Source organism: Panthera leo, chromosome B2 (genome assembly GCF_018350215.1).
Source record: "Panthera leo isolate Ple1 chromosome B2, P.leo_Ple1_pat1.1, whole genome shotgun sequence".
NCBI lineage: Eukaryota > Metazoa > Chordata > Mammalia > Carnivora > Felidae > Panthera > Panthera leo.
This window is the reverse complement of record NC_056683.1, coordinates 106,720,701-106,747,270: the sequence shown is the minus strand read 5'-3', so window position 1 is coordinate 106,747,270 and position 26,570 is coordinate 106,720,701. Positions and strand designations below refer to the sequence as shown.

Sequence of the window (26,570 nt, the reverse complement as noted above, 5' to 3'; positions counted from 1 at the left end):
CAAAATTGTACGAGCCCTTTGGAAGACATTTTGGGGGTAGTTACAAAACTAAACATACCCTTACCATAGGATTCATTCAATAAACAATCATGCTCCTTGGTATTTACCCAAAAGAGCTGAAAACTTATACCTACACAAAAACCTGTACATGGATGTACATATTGGTTTTATCCATAACTGGCAAAACTTGGAAGCAACCAAGATATCCTTTAGTAGGTAAATGGACAAATAAAGTGTGGTATATCCAGATAATGGATTATTATTCACCACCAAAAAGAAATGAACTGTTAAGCCATGAAAAGACATGGAGGAAACTTAAGCGTATGTTACTAAGTGAAAGAAGACAATCTGAAAAGGCTAACTACTGTATGATTTCAACTACAGTTGACGCTTGAACAACACAGGGGTTGGGGTTGACTCCCCCATAGACATTAAAAATCCGCATATAACTTTTGACTCACCAAAAAGTTAACCACTAATGGCCTGTTGACAAGAAGCCTTACTGATAACATAAACAACACATATTTTGAATATGCTTTATATATCGTGTTATTATAATAAAGCTAGAGAAAATGTTATTAAGCAAATCATAAGGAAGAGAAAATACACTTACAGTACTATTTTAAAAACCCACATATAAGTGGACCCAAGCAGTTCAAACCTGTGTTATTTGAGGGTCAACTGCATATGACATCCTAGAAAAGGGAAAACTATGGAGGTAATAAAAAGATTAGTTGTTGCTAGAGATTAGGTAGGAGAGAGGGATGAATAGAGCAAAGAAAATTTTCAGGGCAGTGAAACTATTCTGCATGATACAGCAATGGTGGATACATGTTATTATAATACATCTGTTAAAACCCATAGAATGTACAACAACAAGGGTGAACCAGACTGTAAACAATGAAATTTTGGGTGATGATGATGTGTCAGTGTGTGCTCATTAATTGTAACAAATGCACCGCTCTGGTAACAGTATGTATGTTGATGGTGTGGGAGGCTGTGGGGGGGTGTGGGGAATATAGTTTAGGGGTGGTGGGGGAAGGGTTATATGGGAACTTCCTGTAATTTCTGCTCAATTTTCCTGTGAATCCATAACTGCTCTTAAAAATTGTTTATTAATTTTTAAGACTGTTTGAAATAATAAATGTAAAAAGATCAATAGTTCTATATACTAGAAAGGAACAATCAAAATTTGAAATTTAAAATATCATTTACATAGCATCAAAAACTATGATTTCCCGCTTCCCAAGAGTTTAAGCATAAACCTGAGTTAGAGACAGATGTAACAAAAGATTATTGTTTTTTTGTTTTGTTTTGCAAACCACAAATCTTTATTGCAGAAATCTGGGCAAAGTTCCCCATTGGTGGCCCCCATTGAGGGTGGACTGGGGCCCTCTGTCCAGAGCTGGGCAGGAAAGAGGTAGAAGGAATATGTCTGGGCCCAGGGCCTCAGAACTGTGAGATGATGTTGGGTGCCAGGCTGCAGATGAAGCCTCTATCATCCAGCTCCACATTCAGAGACTTCACTATACCATCCTCTACCACCATGGAGAACCTCTTGAGCAGTGGATTTCCAAAGAGAGATACCAATGAATCAATCATCTAGTAACAAATCTGTCTCCTTCCTAAAGGTCCTAAGGGAGTCAGCCAAGAGCCTAACCTTGTCTCCTGAGTTGTGAGCTTGTCCCCACTCTTCAGCTACAAAGACATCATTAACACTCAGATATGCTACCACCTGGACCCCCTTGGCCTTCAGAGCTTCAGCCTGCTGCATAAACCCTGGCAGGTGGATCTTGGAACATCTGGGGGCAGTGGGGAGGGGGTGAAAAGGCCCTAGGGACTCCAAATAGCACTCTCTTCTTGCCCTTGAACAACTGTGTTAGGTTCACCTTGTTCCCAGGTTCCCCTTCAAAAACCATCATGGAAAGGATGGCGACCCACTCTGACTGGGACCATGGCTGAGGTGGCGCTTCTGAAACTGTAGGCTTTGCCAAGTGTCCACTCCCCACTGGTTGCTGGCATCCTCTTGCTCTTGCTGTCACTGATGCTACAGATTCAATGGCAGCCGCCCAGGCACCCAAATGAAAACTGAACCTGCTCTGTTGTCCAGAAGGCACAGCCCAGCCAGTGGCATGCCCATCCCAGAAGCTACAACTGCTATATCAATTACATGAATAGAAATTATATGGCAAATAAATGGAGGTTACTTTGTTCAAAGGTCATATGACTCAATATCATCAACATGTAAATTCTTCCCATATTGACCCATATTCTGTGCAACCCCAATAAAGATCCCAGTTTTTTTCTTTTAAAGATTTTATTTTTTAAAGTAATCTCTGCACCCAATATGGGGATCCAATTCACAACCCCAAGATCAAGAGCCCTGTGTTCCATCAACTGAGCCAGTCAGGCGGCCCAATAATCCCAGCTTTTTAATAGAAAATGACAAACTGGTTTTAAAATTCATACAGAAACACAAGAGCCCCCACCCCCCGCCCAGAGAAACACAAGAGCCCAAAAAACTTGAAAAAGAACAAAAATCGAGGCCAAACTCTGATTTCAAGGCTCATTATAAAGCATAAATGATGCAGATAAAATAGCGTTATTGTAAAGTAGGCACATAGATCTGGCAACAGAAAAGTCTTAGACCCGCACAAACAAAATCAACTGATTTTTGACATAAGTGCAAAGGCTTTTCAGTAGAATAAGTATAGCTCTTTCAACAAATGGTGCTAGATATCTATATGCAAAATGTTACCTAGTATCCATACCTCGCATCATATACAAAAATTAACTCAAAAGGGCCATAGACCTAAGCTATAAAACCTTCATCCTAAAACTTCTAGAAGACAACACGGCAGAAAATCGTTGCAACCTTGTATTTGCCAGTTCTTAGACCAAAAGCACGACCCATACAGGCCATGTGAGTCCTCGCAGAGCCCCCCTCTTCTCACTCCACCTGGGGCGGGAGGCTCGGCCTAGCCCCGCCCTGGAACTCATCGGGCCCCGCCTCGGCCCTCCTGGCCCCTCCCAGCCCGCCCAGCTCCACCGTCTCGCGTCCCGCGGCACCAGGCGGGGTGCGCGCCCTCCCGCTTCTCCACCCGGAAGAGCCTCCTGAACGGCGAAGTCGAGGTGGCGCGCGGCTCGGCGTCCGTCTGGTGCGCGGGCCCGCCAAGCAGCCGGCGCGGCGCCTACTTCACCCAGGCGCCAGGAGGGCCCGTCGGAGCCTGCGCGCCCCCGCGGCCGGCGACGCCTCGAGCGGCCGGCGCACGCGCCCCGCCCCGCCCCCAGCGGCCTCTTCGCGCCCCCCGCCGCCAGGCCCGAGCTCTCCGCGACCCTCAGCCTTGGGAGCAGCGCGTCCCCGGTGACTTCTAACACTGCATGTCCGCCAGTAAGTGACAATTGCTGCCTCGTTTCACCGTTACTATTTTTTTTTTCTCCCGCAGTTCATCCCAAGTCTCTCCCACATCTGGTTAGTTCCCAAACTATTCAACTCCGGGACTTGTCGGGCGACCGAGGTGCCCGGTTGCCGAGCCAGGCAGTGTCAGAGACCTGCCGAGGTGTTGTAGGGCAAGGGCTGCGTCCAGAGACGGAAGTATGGAAAGCAGTCCTCTGAGTACGACCCGGCTCCGTGTTCGCCCAGCGCACACGGGGAGCGGGGCAGGCGGGCGGGGAGGAGGCGCCCACAAGACGCGGGCCGCGGGCGAGAGGGGCGGGTCTTAGGACGCGGCGCAGCGGGGACCGACGAGGGGGCGTGGCTCCGGGTGAGTGCGGCGGCTTCTCGGCGGGCGGGGATTCCCGGTGGTCTGGCTGCAAGCCGCCGCTGATTCGCCCTGCTGGCACTTGCCTGCGCTTCACTTGGTCCAGAGGATGAAGTAGCACGTGGTTGTATTTTGCCCCGAGCTACTCAATAGGTGAAAGGAAAGGGAACTTGAAAATTGTAGAACAGTAAGAGTGGGCATGTTTATAGGGTTAGCAAACTGCTTAGAAACAGTTGAATAGTTTTGCGCAGGTTTTGAAAGGGAATGCTGTTTTCAGAAAACATGCTATTTCAAAAAAAGACTAGGAGAAATTTAATCTGACTTTAATTTGAACCATGCATTCTGCAGCTACCCCCTCTCTGCCCTATGTGGAGCTGTCTTTTACATTGCTAAACTGTGACTCCAAATTTAATATGTATTTACAGAATCTTAAAGATTGTCTTGTAGCAACTCTTGGGAGTACAGTTTCTCTGTTTTTTTTGTTTTGTTTTGTTAAAATTTTTTAATGTTTATTTATTTTTTGAGACAGAGACAGAGCATGAACAGGGGAGGGGCAGAGAGAGAGGGAGACACAGAATCTGAAACAGGCTCGGGGCTCCGAGCTGTCAGCACAGAGCCCGATGCGGGGCTCGAACCCACAGACCGCGAGATCATGACCTGGGCGAAGTCGGACGCTCAACCAACTGAGCCACCCAGGTGCCCCTCTCTGTTTGTTTTAAGCAAAGGCCACGTCCTGGAAATACTGTATGATGAGTTACTTTTCAAGTGCTTTTTTCTGCTTTATATTTGGCTGAATTTAATATTACCTAATAAAAACAAGTTATTTATTGATGTATTGGCCATAATTTGCTCTCACTCATTCTCCTGGGTATACACATGCCTATCTGTCAGTCTCAGGCATTTGTAGTTGTTAGAATTCTTGGCCTGTAACATAAACCACCCCCCCCCCCCCATCTTAACTCCTTTCACACCTTCTAGAATAGTAGGTTCCCAGAAGAAGCAAAATAATGCTAATAAATAGCATTGTAACACATAGTTAGGATGCTAAAATGTGAACTTCATAAGTTGTCTTTTATCATCTTTCTGTTTGTTGAACCGAGTACAATAAATGTTGCTTAAATAAGTCAAAGTACATTTGTCCTCCAGTACTGTTTCCAAACCAAATAAGATTTTCTTAGATGATCAATTTCAACAGTTTATTTTAACTGCCCATTGCCACGTCTGGGATTGTCACCCCCTTGAAATTTAATCCTTCTCTTCTTTGTGCTCCTATTCATATTGTATTTTTACCACCATCAGAGCACTGTTTCATTTGATCTGTCCCTTGGTTCCCTGAGGGCATTGAGGATCTTTTATTGTGCTTTTTATTTCCCAGCATGGTACTGTGAACATGATAGATATCTGCCTGTATACATGAACTTGGAATGGGGGTAGGCCCTTTTAATCTGTAGATACAAATTTTCAAAAAAATACATTGCCAGGGGAATGTGATAGGTGAGGTAATGTAATATAGTGTATTTATTTTCAGTCCTAGTTATTCATCATTTAAAGACCAATTTTCCTTTCCTCAGTTTAATTATGTAGTTTCTTTATATTCTTGATAGCTGTTTTTGCTGAGGCCAGTACGTTTCCTAGGCTAGAAAGAGAAAATAGGAAACAAATTAACCTCAAAATGTAAATTTCTTTTTTTTTTTTTAATTTTTTAACGTTTATTTATTTTTGAGACAGAGAGAGAGACAGAGCATGAACAGGGGAGGGGCAGAGAGAGAGGGAGACACAGAATCTGAAACAGGCCCCAGGCTCTGAGCTGTCAGCACAGAGCCCGACACAGGGCTCGAACTCACGGGCTGTGAGATCATGACCTGAGCCGAAGTCGGACGCTTAACTGACCGAGCCACCCAGGTGCCCCCAAAATGTAAATTTCTAAAGCGAATCTGTTAACTATTCAAGTCAGAAGTAGCAATCCACGGGGGCACCTGGGTGGCTCAGTTGGTTAAGTGTCTGACTTTAGCTCAGGTCCGGATCTCGCACTTTGTGAGCTGGAGCCTCGAATTGGGCTCTGTGCTGACTGCTCAGAGCCTGGAGCCTGCTTTGGATAGTGTCTTCCCCACCCCTCCCTCATTCTTTCTCTCTCAAAAATAAATATTAGAAAATTTCTAAAAACCCTGGTTATCCATGTACGTTCCATTTATGTAGCCGAATACACATGAATATGGTGTGTGTGTGTGATAAGAGAGGATACATTATTTATATGAATAAAACCTAGAACCAGGACACATGCAAAAAACTCTACCAGAAGTAACTTTAGCCAGAAGACTGCTATTTAAGATATACTTGAGAGCAAATGTATATACAAATTGTCGTTAAAGGAAAGGGAAGGCCTTTTACCATAGAGTTAATAAGAGATAGTTTGGGGAAAAGATACAGGAAAGGCATTGGACCATTTTGGATTTCAGTAATCAGTACCAACATAATTCTTTGGTTAGGTTTAGCTTCACTTTCTCAAAAAATGCATTTACTAAGTGACTATAACAAGTAATTCCAATCTAATTAAGATTTTAATTTTTTTTAAAATTTTTGTTTTTAACCTTTATTTATTTTTGAGACAGAGAGAGACAGAGCATGAATGGGGGAGGGTCAGAGAGGGAGACACAGAATCTGAAACAGGCTCCAGGCTCTGAGCTGTCAGCACAGAGCCTGACGCGGGGCTCGAACTCACGGACTGCGAGATCATGACCTTAGCCGAAGTCGGATGCTCAACCAACTGAGCTACCCAGGGGCCCCTTAAGATTTTAATTTGAATGATATTTTGAGTTTATAGTGTGACCCAAAGTCAGGATGATTTACAACCAATCGTTTTTGTTTAACTTGTGTTTAAGTCTGAATACCAAAGGTATAATATGGTCCTTTCTTTTTCTTTAGTCACCTAGATTCAAGATGAATAGTGATCAAGTTACACTGGTTGGGCAAGTGTTTGAATCCTATGTTTCGGAATACCATAAGAATGATATTCTTCTAATCCTGAAGGAAAGAGATGAAGATGCTCATTATCCAGTTGTGGTTAATGCCATGACCCTTTTTGAGACCAACATGGAAATTGGGGAGTATTTCAACACATTCCCCAATGAAGTACTAACAATTTTTGATAGTGCTCTGCGAAGATCAGCCTTGACAATTCTCCAGTCCCTTTCTCAGCCTGAGGGTGCCTCTATGAAGCAGAATCTTCATGCCAGGATATCAGGTGAATCACTTAAGGATTTTACTGCCATGTTATTCTCTAGGAACATTTTGAGAAATCCCAACACATACATAATTCAGAGCACTAAGAATTGAATGATATAAGAACATCAGTTGATCTTTATACTTAAAAATATATCTATTGTGTAGTTGATGGTCAGTTTCAGAGCAGAATATTGATTTTATACTGGATATTAGAAGGCTGGGGTACTAGCCATTCCAATCAAGGGGAAAGAGAATGTGTGGAGACAACAGTATGGTAGTGTGCACATATATACATGTGGATATGTGTGTATAAAATTATAATTCAGAGCAGCCTTATGAGCTTATGTGACTAACAAAAGAATTGATAATACAAAGAATTAGAAAAGTAGCAGATTCTATCTAGTGATCTTCAAAACTATTTTAGGAAATTTATTATTTTTATATATCAAGTTTAGCACTATACTGGCCACCCATTAGGCACTCAACTTTTGTTGAATGAATGACAGATTAAGTATCTTAATTTTTAAGAATCAGCCCCTGGTGGCAAAGCTGTATCTTTGAATCACTGTAGTCTGTGATTAAGTTGGAGAACACACGTACCATTTGTTTAAAAATAAGTAGTTTTTTAGTACATTTCAGAAAGGTGGGGATTTATAATCAACAAAAATACTTGCTGTGATTCGAAAGAGATGAGTCAGTATGGTAGAAATTTTTGGAGAAAATAAGATTCCCCCAAGGAGCATGCATTTGATTTAATTGAAAAAAATAGTATTTTATCTAGAATAAAATTATGAATATTATACATCTTTATGTATCAGCACACTAGATAATCTCTTGGTAGGTTCAAGAACAAATGTTTCCTTATAATAATGTTGTGAAAAGATTGTTAGAAGAGGCTTTAATGTTACTGAAATATATTTAGGAATGGTTTTAGGCTGTCCTTACATTCAGATGTTTTTCCATGCTCAGTTTAAATACCAAAATTTTGTCTGCCTAGGTGGGTGACCCTATTGGTTTCTGATAAATTAGCCTGTTGTTGTTTGTTTGTTTTTTTTCTAGTTCTCTGAAAAAGTAAATTGCAAATTATGTTACTACCATGGTAGCATTCCTTCTACAAACGTATCATGTGTAGGCATTTGCTAGTCTCTTGGGAAACCATAATACTATAGTATAGCCCCTCATCTAAAGGAGTTCAAGGCTGTAGAGGAGATAGCTGTATAGTCAAATATTTACCAAATGGTGTCTGTATGCTCAAAGATACATGCCTAAGTACATATTAAACATAATTGTAAAGGAGTTTTAATGGCAGCTATTATGTTATGTGATGCATGCCTCATTTAAGGTGTGTGCAAGATATATTTCTTCATAGAACAGGGAGTGAATTCTCAGAGAATTCTCAGAAATTCACTGGAGATTTCAAGAGGAGAAGGTAAGGCAGGGATAGAGGTGTCCCAAGCAGAATGAACCAGGGATGGAAATAGAGTGGTTTTAAGTATATTGCAGCTTCATCTTGGACTCCAGGCAAGGCATTTGATTATGAAAACATAGGTTGCCTCTGTGGTTCAGACTCCTTAGGAACCTAAGACATTTTCCAGTTTGTTTTTCCAGGATATGCATTGCTCTTTATCTTCTGGGATTTTTATTAGCCTACAGTTTACTTGCTATTTCCAGTGGTTTTGATGAAAGGTCTTGTAATACAAAGATAGCATCAAAGTAAATGAGAAGGAAAAATAGCATTCATGTGTTATTTAAAGTAGTGGTTCCCAAACATTAATGGCAATGGGAATCAACTGTAGGGCTTGTTAAAGCACTGATTGCTAGGCCCCACCCACAGAGTTTCTAATTGAGGAGGTCTGGCCTGGGGCTCAAGAATTTACGTTTCTAACAGATCCCAGGTGATGCTGATGCTATTGTTTGGGGAACTGCAGGCTGAAAACCAGGGACCTGAAGTAATTGATATGGACTTCTCTCTTGCACAGAGAGGAACCTATCGCTGTCTATTTCCAAAATTTCTTTTTGTTCTTTCTCACTGAATTCGTCAGAGAATGGTAAAGGTTTTTGTGTTACTTAGTAACACATACAGATACATATGTTATACCTAACATGTATAGTTACTTGGTAACATATATAGTAAGACAGGAAGATGAAAATAAATTGTCATTTCTGTCCAAACACCATCTCTTAGCACCTTTTTAGCACTAAGATTTTGATTGTGTATGGTCAGTTTGGCTTAACATCATATTGCCCTTATAAGTTTATTTAAAAATCATAATAATCTGTAATGAAAAGAATCTGAAGATGAAATATACTCACCTTTATTATCTTTTTCTTAAAATAATAGTTACTTTACTATACAAAATAAGCATTTAATCTGCCATATTTTGAACAAACTTGCTCAGAATTTCTAAAAAAAAAAAGCAAACAGGCACCATATACATGATTCAGTAAATGTAAACTGCTCTTTTGTTTCCAATGTAAGAACATTAAAGATTACATATTGCCCGGTATTGTAAAAGTATAGAAGGTAATTGAAAGCTAATTTTCTTAGAAAATTTTGTTGTAATCTTTACATAGTTTTTTCTTCAGAGATGTTGTAATTGTGTTAGACATAGCTGTAGGAAATTCACTCATCCTGGCTACACTTGTAGAGGAATACAGAAAAGGTTGGGTTGGCATATGCGGGATGCTTAGAAGTGAACCCTGCTTCCCTCTAATATTCCCTGTGTAATATCTCTCCAGTACATCTCCTTATGCTGACTGAAATAAAACCAGTTTGTGTAGACTTATCATGAGGCCTGGGTTATCATTTACAAGGAATGGAAGGTGTCTCTGGATTCTTCCTTTTTACTCTTCCTGACGGAAGATTTCTCTAGACATGAAAGGCATTGTTTATACAATGATGCATTCATTTGACCATTTTGCTTACATATTCCATTTGTGTGAGTGTGCATGTGTTAGCCTGGACTTAGGGAAATTTTCTTGTGGAAGGGAAAACGTGAATGCAGTCTTCATGGCTGAGTGAACTGGGGAGAGTTTGCCAGACCAAGTAAAGTGCCTAAGGAAAGGTACGGAGGTAAGAAGCCCCTGTAAGCACCACAAAATTCAAGCATTTTGTTCTGGACTGGGAGATTTGAGGCCATATATGGTAAAGGTGAGGCAAGAGAGAGAGAGGGAAAGCCCGTTCCCCCTTCTCTTCTATTCACTAATTTTCTCCTTGTTGAAAAGTGCTTATTAAAGCACTGGATTGGGCACAGGGGTGTGAAAAGGATCTCAAGAGGTGACTGTCCCCTCCACATATAGAATGGTTAAGAAACAACGCAGAGCAATAGGAGATTAAGACCCTAAATGAGTGGTACAGTCAGTAAGTGATTATGAATGTCACTGTCATGTTGTTACAGCATTTGGAAGAGATCTTCTTGAATGTGATGTAGGACCAGGGGCCTGAGTAGGACATGCTAGAGGTTAGGGCATTACTGTTAAATTAGAGGAGGGGAGGGAAATTTAGTGACTGTTGCCACAGTGTAAGTTCCTTCTGTTCTTAGAGGGAATCGTATGCAAGTCAGTAGAATTATGGGATGGAGGATTTAAGTCAGTTCTTCAGGGTTAAATGTTGAGAAAGATATGGACCCTCTCCAGCAGGTGCAGGTATGTGTATATACATAACATTTTGCCTGAATTTCAAGAATTTTAGAGCTTTCCTGAAGTCCAGCCATGTCTCCTAATCCGGAACCTTGATTTACATGAGGTCAGTTAGGATATTGTCAGTGTAAGTTCCCTTGGGTTAAAGGAACCCAAGGTAGGGAGGTGGGTAAACCATGTGCTATGAAGTCAGTCACCCGGTCAGGCCAAACCCCCCGGGGAGCATGGAATCTGTGGAGTGTGGTAGGGGGTGAGAGGGATGATGGTGAATCCTTTTTGGCAGTTATATCTGAATTTTCTCTCTCGGGTTTTGCTCATTTTGTAGAAGGAGAAAGACTCGTCTTTCAACTCTGTGTCCCCCTTCATTCTCCATGCACTCTTCCTTTTCACAAGTAAATGTTCTGACAGAATACATTCCTTCTTCCGTTCATCCTTTTACTTTCTTTACTTTTACTTCCACCACACAGGAGCCACCCTCACCAGCCTTGCTAGTGACAGTCTCATGGTCAAACTGAGGGTCACTTTTCAGTATTTCTCTTCCTTTATTTCCCGCTGGGTTTGATACAGTTGACTCCTCCCACCTTACGAAATTCCAGCCTTGGCCTCACTTGGCAGCACCCTCTTGCCCTTTCCTTTCTTTCTGGCTGTGGCTTCTCTCCTTCCTCTTTGGAGCCCCTTCCTTTACCTGAACTGTATGTGCTAGGTTCAGATGTGGCCGTATTCTCCTGGATCCTGCACTCTCATAGGGTGGCCCCTGTTTCTGGACCTGAGCTTCAGCTGCCGCATACGTAGAAACAAATACCACCTCTACATTTTTTCTCAATTTTAGCCAAAATCTGTCTCTCAAGCTCTGTATCCAGATACCACCATGCTTATCAGAGGTTTCACACTAGATATTTTCTTGCTAACTCAGTGTATCAAAAAGTGTACTTGGGATTTTTCTCTACTCTGTGTCCCACTCCAAGTGAAAATGGTATTTCCTTATTTATTCTTTCAGTAGATATTTACTGTTTGTAGATATTTGTTTGTAGATCTACTGTTGTAGATATTTACTGTGTGCCTTGCAGAATTCCCTGTTAAGGGAACCAGAGAACTGGGAGTCACTCTACATTTCACCTTCTTCCTGATCCCTTATCTCTACATATCTCAAAGTCAACGTAGTATCCTTAATATCTCTCCTATCTACCCCCTACTTCCTAGTCTTGCCGTTCATCTTTCTTTCAAGTATATTTTGAACATTTACTATTTAGAAAGCATGGTGAATAAAATCTACCTCTGTCCTGTTCCTGTGCGATTTATATTCAAGTGTGGAAGCATAATAATTATTTAAATTGCAATAAGTGGAATGAAAGAGAGGAACAGTGTGTTAAAGCTCATAAAAAAGAAAATTCAACCTGAGGTGGGTTAAGGAAAGATTTTATTTAGAAAAGGATATTTAAGCTGATCTTTTAAGGAGGAAAAATGAAAATATCACGTATAAGAACTAACATTTGAATAGTGTTTGCTCGGGGCACCTGAGTAACTCAGTGGATTAAGCATCCAACTTTGGCTCAGGTCATGATCTCACAGTTTGTGGGTTTGAGCCCCCTGTAGGGCTCTGTGCCGACAGCTCAGAGCCTAGAGCCTGCTTCGGATTCTGTGTCTCCCTCTCTCTATGCCCCTCCCCTGCTCACACTCTGTCTCTCAAAAATAAATAATAAATAGTGTTTGCTATATGCAAGGTACTGTCCAAAGAAATGTCACATATATGAATTACGTTAGTCTTATGACCCTTTGAGGTAGGTTTTGTTGTTACTGCCATTTTACAGAAGGGAAATCTGAAAGGTTATATAATTTGGGCCAAGATCACACAGCTAGTAGGTAATAGAGCTGTGACTTAAACCACGTAGTCTGATTCCAGAATCTGTTTTCTCAACTTCTATGTTGCTTCTTAGTGTGGACTCTTTTGAGGATCAGAGTTGGGAGGAGAGTGTTGAGGCAAAGGGGACACTATATGTGAATGTTTGAGTGCTTAGAGGGCTTGGTATGAGAGGAAAGCCTTGTAGTCCAGTCCAGACTTGGTTCCTTATTCTTAGATCTGTGGGCAGCCATGGAAAGGTTATAAGAAGAGGAGATTTGGACTTAGGCATTCTTTATTTCTTTCCTGGATTACTGTAGAAGCAATGGAGGGTATGGTGTTTTATTCTTCTATTCTAAGGTGCTATTTACAGTAAGATACTGTCAAATTAAAGATTGCTTTCTAGGAGAAAACTATAGTAAAATTACATTTACTTTTGTTTTCAGACCAAAATTTGTTCATAAGCCAGAAATAGCAAATATCTATCTAAATAACAATGTAAGACTTCATCAGCTACATGTGACGTTAGCATATGAAATATCCAAGGAGTCTGATAAATTATACTGGGCAGTCTATAGTTTTCCTCGGTATTCTGCAGTTATGAAAGAAATCAGAGTGATACAACACTTCCCATAACTAGTTCTTGTGATCTTAGTTTTCCTTCTGTATCTCTTCTAGAGTTTTAATATGTTGATATTAAATATATTGATACTTTTAATATATTGATAATATAACTTATACTGAGCAATCAGTTTGCATCTGAAGCAGAACTAGAATGAGTAGAAATAGGATGCAAAATGATATCTTTTAGGGGCCATGGAAGAGAGAATGGATACTAAAAAAATCTAAGGCGTTATTAAAATGAGTTTTCTTAATCCATTTTTTCTATTCTTTTTACCTTGCTCATAATTGTTGGTAGATTTTTTTTACACTTCATGAAGGAAATTGGACTAATAATCCTATTTCCCACTTGAATAGTACTATTTTCCTGTCCTCTGTATACTTAGAGAACACTAGTGACTTTTTGCAAACACAAAAATAACATTATTTCAAAAAATATATTTAACCATATGACCCAGCAATTCCACTCCTAGGTATATGCCCAAGAAAATTGAAAACAGATAAACAGAAACTTGCACATTAATGTTTGTAGCAGTATTATAATAGCCCGAAAGTGTAAACAACCCGAATGTTTATCATTTGATGAATGGATAAACAAAATGTGGTATAGCCATACAATGGAATATTTAGCCATAAAAGGTAATGAAGTACAGATACATGTTACAACATAAATGAGTCTTGGAAATACTATGCTTAAGTAAAAGAAGTGACACGCAAAAGGCCACTTATTTATGATTCCATTTATATGGAATATCCAGAGTAGATTTACCATAGAGACAGCAGCTTAGTGGTTGACAGAGGCTAGGGGTAAGGGAATGGGGAGTGATTGCTAATGGGTACAGGCTTTCTTTTTGAAGTGATAAAAATATTCTAGAATTAGATAGTGATGGTTGTACAACTTTGTGAATATGCTAATAACCACTGAATTATATACTTTAAAAGAGTAAATGTGAGTTTTATTCTTATCTTTATCTTTATCTCAGTTTTGAAAAAAGTATTCATGTGGGGAGCAAAACAAAAGTAACTGAGAATCTGTAAAGCAGTGTTAAGGGTTGCCATAATATACATTCATTCCAGTTAAGGCCAAATAAGGGAAATCTCCACGTAGTCATTTCTTTCTTAACATTAGGGTATAAACTAAAAAAGGACATGGTACTTCCAAAATATAAGCAATGTAGACATGAGAACAAGACCTGTTTTAAATGAGAAGCTTTGGTTGTTGGTATGGCTTTTACCTGGTTGTAACTAGAAATATCCGTATGTTCTTGGTAGCTCGACATTTAGCTATACACAGCTGAATTAACAGATGCCTGAAATCAACAATGAGAAATAGCATGCATATTTTTTTTAATGGATAAAATACCTACTTTGATCCAGCTCCAACTTCTCTTGTCTATTCCTGCCCATAGAATAGCACACTTGTCAGCTCTGGGGTCAGCCTTGGACAGAAAAAGGAGTTATAGTGGCAAATGTTGGCAGTACCTTTCTTGTTTATACAGTATACAGTATACATAGAGTCTCAGCCAGCAGCAGAGAAAATTTAAGTCTATAGAGTTGTAACCTGTAACACCAGATTAATGTAACCTGGTGCTTTAAGCATACATACAGTTCATATAACTCATTGCCTTTTTTGTTGTTGTTGTTAATTTCATACTTCCCAAACTACCTCATTATTATCATCAATTGGCTTTCAGAGTAGATCTGTCAACAGGGAGAAAGTGTGCTGACCATAGAAACCTAAAGCATAATCATAGCTATTACGGTTATTTCTCATGACTTGACAAATCCTATAGATCCATCTTCAGTGTGCACATTTTCCAGATTTCAGAGTTGCTGAATTCTGAAGACCATTGGGCATGAACCAGTGGACCATTGGGCATGATCCACTGAAACAAATGCTACCTTGGTAAACCTGTTAGAAGGCAGTCTGTTAGAAGGCAGCCTTTGACCATCACAGCTAGCATCTCTCTACTCCAGTGATGTATGGCAGCCAAACATAGAATGGGCCTTTCTGCCTAAGAATTTTCCTTGGCATTTTGAATCTTTTAAGCTGCCTGTTGATTAATGGTGAAAAACACAAGTTTTTTAAAGGATAAACCGATGCTGTAGGTAAACCTTGAGGTAATTCAAGGCTTGGAAACAGATTTGTGTATTAATAAATTCTGAACCTAACTAAAAAAGGCAGTACCCTTCTAACACTGTAGGACTCTGGTCATTATGCTGCCTTCCCCTTATCACTCAACTTTGTGGTTTACTCGGTCATCTATTGATTTTATGTGTCACAGGTGGTAGTATATTCTTTACTGAATGAGGTTATAATTACATAATGTATTTAGATTCTACTGAGGTAGCCCTCTTACGAGAATCGATCCTTTTTTTAAAATCCTGGTTATTATGTCATCTGGATATGTACTTTTAAAAAGAGTCCACTGATCATTGTTATTTAAAATGATCTTTTTCTGTTTTCTTAATTGAATTGATCTGATTTTTTTCTGAAGTAAAACTCAAAATTTTTTTTCTGAAGTTATACCTTCTACTCCAGGAAATATGAGAGGAATATATTCCATAGAGTCAAATCCCAAGACATAAGTTGATGTGGTTTTTTTGTTGTTTTTCTCCATCAGGGTTGCCCGTTTGTCCTGAGCTGGTGAGGGAGCACATCCCTAAAACCAAGGATGTGGGACACTTTTTATCTGTCACTGGGACAGTGATTCGAACAAGTGTGGTGAAGATCCTGGAGTTTGAGCGGGATTACATGTGTAACAAATGCAAGCATGTATTTGTGGTCAAGGCTGACTTTGAGCTGTACTATACCTTCTGCCGGCCGTCCTCCTGTCCCAGCTCGGAAAGCTGTGATTCTTCAAAATTCACTTGCCTCTCAGGCTTATCTTCATCTCCAACCAGGTGTAGAGATTATCAGGAAATCAAAATTCAAGAACAGGTAAATGATCAAAGAAATGAGAGAAATCACAACTTTGAAGAAGGTTTTTTTTTTTTTTTTTTTTCAGCAGTGGTCAAATTACCAAGAGTGGGGAACACATGAAGGATTACAAATGAGATTTGTGTCATCACACAGTATGGTTGCACATGTACCAGGATATAGTCTTTAGAGACCATGCAGTAATCATCTCTGTATAGAGAGCATTGGCATATGGCACCCAAACATGAGAATGGCCCTTTCTGCCTAGGAATTTTCTTTGGCATTTTGTAGCTTTTAAGCTGCCTGTTGATTAATGGTGAAAACATAAGTTTTTTAAAGGGTAAAACGATGTTGTAGGTAAACCTCGAGGTAATTCAAGGCTTGGAAACAGATTTGTGTGTTAATAAATTCTGAACCTAACTAAAAAAGGCAGTAGCCTTCTAACACTGTAGGACTCTGGTCATTATGCTGCCTTCCCTTTATCACTCAGCTTTGTGGTTTACTCGGTCATCTGTTGATTTTATGTGTCGCAGGTGGTAGTATATTTAACATAATTAATAATTATATTAAAATTAAGGGAATATTTAAGAAGTTCAAACTAGTTGTATTTAAGGGATAGGAGAAAAATTAAATGGTTTTAAGTGGTTGTTAAACATTGGAGTATTCAGGATTTGAGGTTTAGGCCCAATTTTATTTGCTGTGTCAAATGAGGTATATATACATAGACACTCTTTAATATGGGACAGTGTGCCAGGTTTTCCTTGCCGCTGAAACACAAAGGTATATTCAGTGTCAAGGATTCAAACTCCTGTCTTTCTATATACCATTCTTAACATGTGACCTCTATTAGGGTTCTCTATAATCTAAGATGGTAGTTACAACTCTTTCACCACTGTATACTAGTCAGACAGCAGGAAAAGGGAGGGACGGGCAACAGCACGAGCCAAGTCTCCATTCAAGTAGTCCTCTTTGAAGTCTAAGGCATGCCCACTCATTTCATTGGCCAGAGCTTAGCCATATGACCATATTCCATGTGCAGGGGAGCCTAGGAAATAGTCTTTTTACTGGGTACATATCCATGTGAAATAAAACCAGGGTTCTGTCACTAAGGAATGATCAGAGGAACAGAGTGATTTGCCCAGGTCTTAGGACTAAAGGTCAGGAAAGAACTGCATGTCTTTTGTAGGTAAATAACTTTGGTATTATGTTTAATAGGTGGAGCATGTGTTTATTTTGAGCATTCACAAGGTAGATTATATTTGGAGATATTTTCCATATTGGTGTTTTTATTTTACTCTAGTGAGTTTATAAACAGATAGTAGGTACAATTTTCAAGAAAACTTTATAAATCCCCATCACAATTAAATTATATGATAATACCAGGGAAATAGAAACAGTAATTCAAGAACTGCTAGGCTTCTGAATACTTAGCATGTATTTAAGCATACTTAGTATGTGTCTCCTTTTCCTTGCTAGGTTCAAAGGCTATCTGTTGGAAGTATTCCACGATCTATGAAGGTTATCCTGGAAGATGACCTAGTAGACAGTTGTAAATCTGGTAAGAATTTTTGCTGGCTTTTATAAGAGGTCCTAAAATACTGACTAGGAAAAAGCCATTTTTTATTTTCACCTGAACACTGTGAAGTTCAGTGTGGAGGCTTAATTGCTCACCTAGAGAACAGAAACTGGCATGGAGGTGGGAGGTGATACACAGCAGGAAAGAAGCTATAGCTTAGTCCAGTCCAGCCACTGTTTTATAAATGAAGAATCTGACTTGCCCAAGGTCACATGGAGAGTTAAGTGGCAGAACTAGAACATGAACCCAGATCCACTGACTTTTCGTCCAGGAGTCTCTTCAGCACATCCTTGCTTAACAGTAGCAAATTGTAGTGGCTTTAGTGGATCAGACAGTATGACTCTGTCAGATACTACTGTACTCTTACTGGTATCTAGAAGAAAGGAGGTGATTGTTCCTCTCTCCTCTGTGCTGGTGACACCACAGTAGGAGTCACATTGATTTTGTCCTCTGAGGGTTCTCGGTGTTTCCGTTGGCCACTTGCCCAAATTGAGAAGGAATTTGAAACCATGCTGAAAGAACTGTGGGTGTTTAGCATGAGGAAGCCTTAGGAAGGACATGACAGCTCACTTTTCGTTAATTGGAAAGCTGTCATACATCTGTCATACAGATGTCATACAATCTACAGAGGAGATTAATATTGAGTTTGAGTAGTCTGAAGCTCCAGGAAGGTAGATTTTATCAGACGATGGTTTCTTTTCTCAGCGACAGTCAAGCAGAGGGTGTACAACATCTGTTAGTGACTTAGGCCTCATGATGGCCATTGATCTGGATGATCTGAAGTGTTCCAGGCAAATCAAAGACAACCTCAGAGCTATTCTGGAAATTGGAGGACTTCACAGGGGTTGTTGTGATGTCATTCTTGGTTATATTTTGATCTTGAGGCTAACCAGACAGCTCCTAAGCTCTTTTTTGCCCCATCTGAAATCATCTTGCCCCTCTTATTCTGCTCAATGGGGAGCCTGGGAAGAATCAAACTTAAAAGTATTAGTGGGAGGGCAAGGATTAATATTGGCCCACATGTGTAGAATGGAAGTGTTCTACATTAAAATTTAAAATGACTGTATTTACAAAAAAAAAATGGTAGGGAAGAGTTTTATTGGAAAAATTAAGATGTTAGGAGGTTTTGTAAGTCAGTATTGCTCGAGAGAGTAAATATTATTTTCTGTAGTAACCACATTTAAGTATCATGAGATGTTCTTAATAAAATTTGATATGTTTTTTTAAACAAATGTATTATTCTACATATGTAATGCAAAAAGAAAGAAGGAGAATAAAGGGGATTGTTTTCAGCTGTTAGTAGGGGCTAGGGCTGTAAAATTTACATGGCCCTGTCAGCTAAAGGTAGAGATCTCAGAAGCAGACTGCATTCAAATGTATAATCTAACAGTTTTAATCAAAACCTTTTTCTCTAACCGAAGTAACTGACGTTTTCCGTATTTTGGCACCAGTATCCTTATCTATCCTATTCCCTCACTGTCTCTTCTTCCCAGAACTGACAGGCACTAAAAACTCTAGTATACAGTTTAAAAGTCTTTTGGACTTACAGACTTTCAATCTCAAAAAAAGGTTGTCCTAGTCAGCTTCTCTGAGGCTTCTCCTTCCAGCCCTGGAAAAGGCAGGTGGCAACCTGTCTCCCTAAAAGTCAGCAGCTCTGCTCCCTACACACATTCCTAGGCCTTGACCAGACTTTTGCCTGTGAGAACGGCACAAGATTATTCTTTCTCTTTCCTCTTCTTATTCCAAATAACTTAAAAACTGTTGCTTTTACTGTTTGCCTAGAGATTTCCACTTGCTATTTGACATTTAAGTTACATTGAAAGTGGGCCAAAAAATGGAAATGGTTGGTAAACCTTAGCCTGGTGTCAAAAATTGTTTCTTGATTCACCTCAACATTCCCTGTTTTAAGTATTTCCTGTTCTCACTCATACCTTAATCTTACTCACCCTTAATCTCAATAGAAAACATATAACACAAGTGTATCCCCTGGACAGAAACAAGTATATCTGACCTCTTATTCCACATCCTTGTTCTCCCCTACCAGACAGATCAAAAGTGCTTCGTTTCTGCAAATTCCACCATTTCTCTTTTTCTTTAACCCTAGATATCTCCAGATGCTTCATGTATAAAATATTTACTGAACTGCCGTTTCATTAAAATTATAAGGCAAACACTATGGAAATAGAAGAGTTCAGTATCTAGAGTCAAGAATAATTCTTTATTGGGGCACCTGGGTGGCCCAGTCGGTTAAGTGTCTGACTCTTGATTTCGGCTCAGGTCATGATCTCACAGTTTGTGAGTTTAAGTCCCGTGTCAGGCTCCATACCTACAATGCAGAGGAGACTGTTTGGGATATTCTCTCTCCCTCTCTCTCCACGCCCCATCCCAAAATAAATAAATAAATACTTTAAAAACCCTCTTTAAAAAAAAAAATAAGATGTTTTCATGCAGTTCATCTAAACTGAATTCTTTCTGCCCTGAAAAAACCTGAAGCTATTTTTCTTTCACATGTCACTAACAATAATGGATGGAAGCAGTCTGTCAGCAGCTCTTTTTTCATTTATCCATAGCTACAAATCTCTGTGGGAATGAAAAGATATATGGCATAATCCTTGCCCTTGAGGAATTTACAGTCTGGTTGGGAACCTCAGATTGACACATGCAGAGTAATAAAGTTGGAGTTTGTGTCCTGAGAACTGCCAGTGCAGTGGGAGGTCAGACATGGGTCTGGTTGGGGGTGGCTGCAGTGGGAAATAAGCTGCAGAAGACAGAGCGGTACAAAGAGCTGGGATTATAGAAAGTAAGAGCTTGAGCCTCCTGACAATAACACTGTTTGTAATTTTTATTGTGGGAAAACTTAAGTATAATAACAAGGTTTCGTATAATAATAGCTAATATTTGCCAGTTGAGCACTTCCTGTATTCTAGATATTGTATGAAGTAATTTATAAACGTTATCTAAATTTTCACTGTTGTTCTGAGATATAAATGTAACTATTCCCATTTTTCTAGGTCAAAATATAGGCTCAGCAAAGTTAGGTAATTTGCCCAAGGACGTAGCCAGTGAGTGGTGGAGCTGGGATTTGAATCCAAATTGGGTAAAATCAGTGCTCTTGGCCGTTCTTCAGTATTCCACATTTTCCACATTGTCACTGCTTAGTGAAATCAGGTTACTTACGGGTGCGGTATCTAAAAGTTAAGTTCCTTGTTTGACTAATTTAGAAACAACCTAAGCATAATCTATTAAAATGACCACAGTAAAGGACTGTTCCAAGTGCTCGTACAAAGTTGCCCCAGTCATTTTCATCTAAAAATTGAGGGCAGACAGTATAGTAAATGATCGTTTTTTGACTGGGTTTGAAAAACATCCAAGCTGTGGTTTAGGAAGGCTCTTGAAAACGTGTTTTCACCATTTATTATGAAGTTGCCTTTGGCTAGAAATATGCTCTCTATTCTGTAATTGCTGCTACCAGTTCCATGCATTTAGCATTTACAGAACATTTTTCTTCAGAAAATCAAAAGCTCTGCAGATTACACATTGAAATTTAGAGAGTAAAAGGCATTTTGCATGAGCAAATACCGTATATTTGACACAGGCTTAGATATGAAGACTTGCCAGTTAGTTCAGAGACACTATTTGTTGAGCAAGTTATAAATACCACCAGATTGGTTTGGGGTATGTCCAACATCTTATATTCAACAAGATTTTGAGGACTAGGATTATCTTCTATTCTTCTGGTCCCCTTTTCTGCAGTACCAGAATACTGAATTCCAACCATTCATTCATGTATACCTGTTAATTGATGCATTGAATTGTATGTAATAATCCAGATGTCAGTGTTTGGAGAATGTGCCTATAAACTACCCAAGGCCTGTTAGGAATATCTGTAAAAGTTTAATATTCTTCTCACCAGGAATGGGAGAGTTTCCTCAGGTGGGAAGGAACCAACCAAGAAAGAATAAGCAGGGTTGTATCTTGTGTTTTCATAGTTTAGGGAAAAGGGCTTTGAAGTGTAACAGTAATTTCCTCATTTCTTAGTTCGTTCTTTTTTTAAGTCAGTAAGTAAAATACTAATTAATATGGTAAGTAAAAATTAGTATCTAGGAAATTAAAGCTAGTGTCAGTTATCACAAGATTGTCTCCTTTCCTGACACCAGATTGATGATAGTTTCACATTTTAGCTGCAGTTCCCACCTGTTCTTTAAATGAGAACTATATGGTTAGGGATTCTGAGAAGATGAACATTTTGCCCAATATAATGATGAATAAATCATCCAGTAAACTGTTTTCCTAGTGAAGGGTAATAATTTGGTGTGATTATTGTGTAGCAGATTCACAAAAAGAAAAATGCTCACTTTAGCTTTTAGCTGTGCAGATACAAGTGCCTGTAAAAAAAAAAAAAAAAAAAAAGAAAAGAAAGAAAAAAGTACGAAATCTGTGGTGTTCTTTTGGCTTCAAATTGTTTTCTGGACGAGTGTTTACCACTCTAAACTTGGTAGGAAAGTGGTTTATTTCTTTCTCTTTTTAAAAAATTTTTATTTATATTGAAAGAGAGTGGGGGAAAAGAGAACATCCTAAGCAGGCTCTACGCTCAGCAGGGGCTCAATACAGTGCTAGAACTCGGGACTGTGAGATCGTGACCTAAGCCAAAATCAAAAGTTGGTCGGACACTTAACCAACTGAGAGTGGTTAACCCAAGAGTGGTTTATTTCTTATTTCTGGTTTTCATGCAAGTCTGTGCCCAGCAAGCAGTGTGGTACTACTGGACTTTGCTGCTATGTGGTGCTCTTTCCTAGGCGATGACCTCACTATTTATGGAGTCGTAATGCAACGGTGGAAGCCCTTCCAGCAAGATGTACGCTGTGAAGTGGAGATAGTCCTGAAAGCCAATTATGTCCAAGTAAATAATGAGCAGTCTACAGGGATCATCATGGATGAGGAGGTCCAAAAGGAATTTGAAGATTTTTGGGAATCCTATAAGAGTGATCCCTTTGCAGGTTTGTGATTAAGGGTATAAAGCTGATAATTATTAATGGCATTTCATTCAGTAGTTAAATATAAAGTCTGTGGTCAGGAGGCAGCCTTACATGCTGCATAACTCAATGGGTGAATTCAAAGGGTAGTAGCATTCGTCAGTACTTCTAGCTATAATTTCCCTTTGAGCTCTTTTCTCGTGTAGTCTTTTCTATTTAGAGATCTTCCTGGAAAATCAAGGCTGAGTTAATTACAAAAAATTTTCCGTTTCTATTCTTTCAGACATCTCTTATACTGCCAGTTTTCTCCCTTTTTCACCAAATACACAGTTCCTCCTTAAGTAGGCAAAACTCACTTTATTATGAACCCTCATCCTAATAAAGCCTTATTTCTTTTCTGATGTACCTTAGATAATTAAGACAACTTCATGCTATTTTAGCTGAAGATTTTTAAATATGCATTAAGTAGAAAGAGCTGATGAGAGATAGAAAGATGCAAAAATAAGCTTTGTCATCACTGTAAACACTTATGACTGTGACGTTAAAATATAATTACATAGACTAAAACATCACACAAGCCTTTGGGTTCATAGAGTATTTTTTATTTAAAAATTCCAAAAGTATAAAACACCAATTAAACCTTCAAATGTCTGTTTGCATTCTTCCTTGGAGGCATCTTCTGAGAAAAATAAACTGAAGCCAGTGATAGACTATTTCTAATAAACTTCACCTCAAATCTCATACATATTGATTACTTTATTCTTAAGTCACATACTGGACAGATACCATTTCACAAAATAGAATTCTTATTTGCCTAACTTTAGGCAGTTTGCTTTTGTTTTGTGGGATGATTTTTTTTTTTGCTTCTGCATATAGCATGTAATGTAGTGGCTCCTGATCATTCTTTTACTGGATCTGTACAGAAAGAACTTAAATTCTCCACATTGTGGCTTTAGGAAGCAAGCCCTATAAGGAGTATTTTTAAATGAATTTTTAAAATTTGAAATGGTTTCTTAGGATCAGGTCCTTAAAAAATCCGTAACTCTTTCTTGGACCACAGTCATTTCTTATTAATCGCAGTGCCACAGCTCAGCTCTTCCTGTAACAGTGAAGGAAGGGCATCATACAGCACTCTATAACCAGACCATGAGAAGTGATTTGTGCTGGTGATTAAAGAGTCTATTTCAACCAGAAAGTTATGGATATACAATTTATTTACTAGATAAGAGGAAGAAGTAAATATAATGACCTTGTGAGAAACGAAGACAGAAAATGAGGCAACATTTTTTTTTTTTAGTCTGAATGGATTCTGCTTAGTTTCCTAAGTACCAGTACACTGTATTTTACCATTTCAAAGTGTATGTGTGCTAGTTGAGGGCATGAAGAGAGGGAAGTGTATCCAGAGGGTGTCTTCATTTTGCTAGTCTAAAGCCAAAGATTCCCTCGGAGGTGGATCTGCTTCATTAAGACCTCATACTGTGGGTATGGTCTAGGAGGAGCTGAAGGCTTTATTCTAGTCTATAGTAACTTCAGGGATCCTCAGAGCCTGGTGCTTAGATGCTGGGTAGAAACCAAGATATAGGGATTGGGGTCTCTGGGGCCCAAGCTGAGGTGACTCCGTTATCTTAGATCTAAGAGGTTCTCTTCATCAGGGTAATGGAGAGCCATACCACAAGAGTGGGGTAATTGGCTGTAGACACACTATTAACATGGTCTAGAACCAGAAATTTGGGAGGGAGATAGGTTTGCAGGTAGTATTCACTCTAATCAATTTTCTTCCATGATTCAGCCATGGGAGCATCTATTGCCATGATTCAAGGAACTTCAGGCAACAAATTTAAGGGAATCGTTCTTTCCCTTTATTTTTCTCTGGTACTTCAGACCTGCCTTTATAGTATACCTTTTGTGTTAACTACATTGTGAGGAAATCTTGAGATCAGAAATAAGCACAAATAATACAGGTAATATAATAGTTTAACAGTTAAGTGTGTCAGGCGTTGTTTGCTCTGTGTGCTATACACTTGCTGATTCCTTTGATCCTCAACACTTCTATGAGATACCATTATCATCTCCATTTTACAGGTAAGGAATAGAAGCAGAGAGGTTAAGAAACTTGCCCAGGTCAGATGGGTAGTAAGTAATAGCACTGGGATGTGAATCCAGGCATTTGACCCCAGAGCCTGTGCTCCTCACCACTGGGATAGGTTTTGCATCAGCACATCAATCACCGAATCCACATTTATTCAGAAGTGGCACTTTAGGTTTTGGTGTAGGAGTCTCCCAGGTCAGTTTGCCTGCTCCGAAACCTACCTGTTGGGGCTATTCCTTCTTCCTTTGTATGTGTAATCTCTAGATTCTGGTCAGAATTTACCTATATGCTGTAAGGTCTTGTTTGCTTAGATCTCAAACCTTCCTTCATCTTTTTTCTCTGGGTTTTCTACCTCAGGAAAGGGAGGAATTCCCTCTAGCAGTTAATGAGCCCCCTTCCAGAATTTACTAATTCTGTTTTCTGATCCCCATTTTACTAAAAGGTTTTCTTTCTTCACCATTCCTGCCATCCCAGGTCATATCACCCTACCTTAATTGCCACTGGATCAATTTTGATATGTTACAAAAAGCGGCCTTTGTGTATAGGGCCATAAATTGTGGAGGAAGCCCCTTTCCTCTCCCTTCATGCTTTGGCAGAAAAGCTTCGGGAACTGGAATAATCAGCTAAAGGAGTACTTACACAATTATTTTCCTCGTCAGAAGACCTACCTCTGAAACATGAGTACAAACATGGAAATCCTGAAACATACATATTAGCTCCAGCCTGTATACATACAGCGTACCATCACAGTAGTGAATTCCACACAAGACAAGCTGAGGACAAGCTTGTTAGGATGTCATAGGTTCTGAGAGCCCCTGCTGGTTGATTATGCCAGTCATCAAATAACATACCTACTTTACTTACAGGTGGGATAGGCAGATTCTCAGATTTGGTGTTTTGACATTTCTCAAAACAGAAACTCAAATGTGATACTCTTTTATTTAAAGCACATGATCAGGAGAATCCAAGACTTCCGGCTTGAGTTGCTAGAATTATAGTTTATAATGATCTTTTAAATACTCTGATATCCTTATTCTAGGTAAAACAGACTTTACCAAACTTTTCAGAGTAAATGCTGAATTGACTTCTAGGGTGGATTGATTTTACTTCTCTTACATCTCTGCAGAAGCTCCATGAGCCCCAGGTACTTCTTGTATTTAAAGATTACTGGCTCCTACAATCTGACTTCTTGTTTGAGTTCAAGTACCTTCATTTTATTTAGGCAGTGGAGTAGTTTTACTCAAATTACTACACAGAAAGTGTAGTCGTATTTTAAAGGGATAATGTTGGCTTAATAAGGGAGTAAAGGAGATTCCTTTCTGTCCCTTGCAAAGTATGACAAATTTATGGAAACTTAAGCTATGAAAATAAAAAGGAATGAAAAGCAGACTTTTCATATCATGGCATTAGTAAAAGAAGGCATTTTACAACCAAGTCAAAGTTATTCACTCCTTTTAGGCATTTGGAAATGGTCCTCATGGATCATTTTAGATGGCAGAGTATGTTCATAGGAAGTTGGAAGGGAAATTTCAGATGGGGCTTCTTGAAAACTGTTGGTAATACTGATCTTACTGCCTTTCCTAGGAAGGAATGAAATATTGGCCAGCTTGTGCCCTCAAGTTTTTGGGATGTATCTAGTGAAGCTTGCTGTGGCCATGGTGCTGGCTGGTGGGATTCAAAGGACTGATGCTACAGGAACACGGGTCAGAGGTTAGTACCTACTTAAAACGGAGAAATATTAATACATACAAGGTGAGAAGCTAGAATTTTTCTTTGAATAAAAATTGCTTGTTGAGCTTTATTTTCTAACCATAATCTTTCAACCCTAATGACAGTCAGTTGTCTATCTAATACTTCGTCGCCAGTATCTGTATATCAAAAGGTAATTTCTAGAATTCCAAAGACTAAAAGAAATCTTTTAAGTTTTTTTGA

At 39.3% G+C, this 26,570-nt stretch overlaps 1 protein-coding gene and 1 pseudogene across 2 annotated transcripts in view; one reads left to right on the top strand and one right to left on the bottom strand.

The window, feature by feature from the left end:
* Positions 1 to 1,449: 1,449 nt before the first annotated feature.
* LOC122220749 lies at positions 1,450 to 2,140 on the bottom strand (annotated as a pseudogene).
* Positions 2,141 to 3,314: 1,174 nt separating this feature from the next.
* The window catches only part of MCM9 (minichromosome maintenance 9 homologous recombination repair factor), a 111,167-nt gene continuing 87,911 nt past the window's right edge, over positions 3,315 to 26,570 (top strand). Inside the window, exons 1-6 of one of the 2 annotated variants that reach the window (XM_042939707.1) lie at positions 3,316 to 3,391; positions 6,684 to 7,002; positions 15,705 to 16,021; positions 17,477 to 17,558; positions 22,373 to 22,573; positions 26,223 to 26,348. In XM_042939707.1, the coding sequence (XP_042795641.1) occupies positions 6,699 to 7,002; positions 15,705 to 16,021; positions 17,477 to 17,558; positions 22,373 to 22,573; positions 26,223 to 26,348 (1,030 nt within the window). In that variant the 5' untranslated portion in view covers positions 3,316 to 3,391; positions 6,684 to 6,698. Of the gene's footprint in view, positions 3,392 to 6,683; positions 7,003 to 15,704; positions 16,022 to 17,476; positions 17,559 to 22,372; positions 22,574 to 26,222; positions 26,349 to 26,570 lie in introns of both variants that reach the window. The other variant, XM_042939706.1, reaches the window with a different exon arrangement.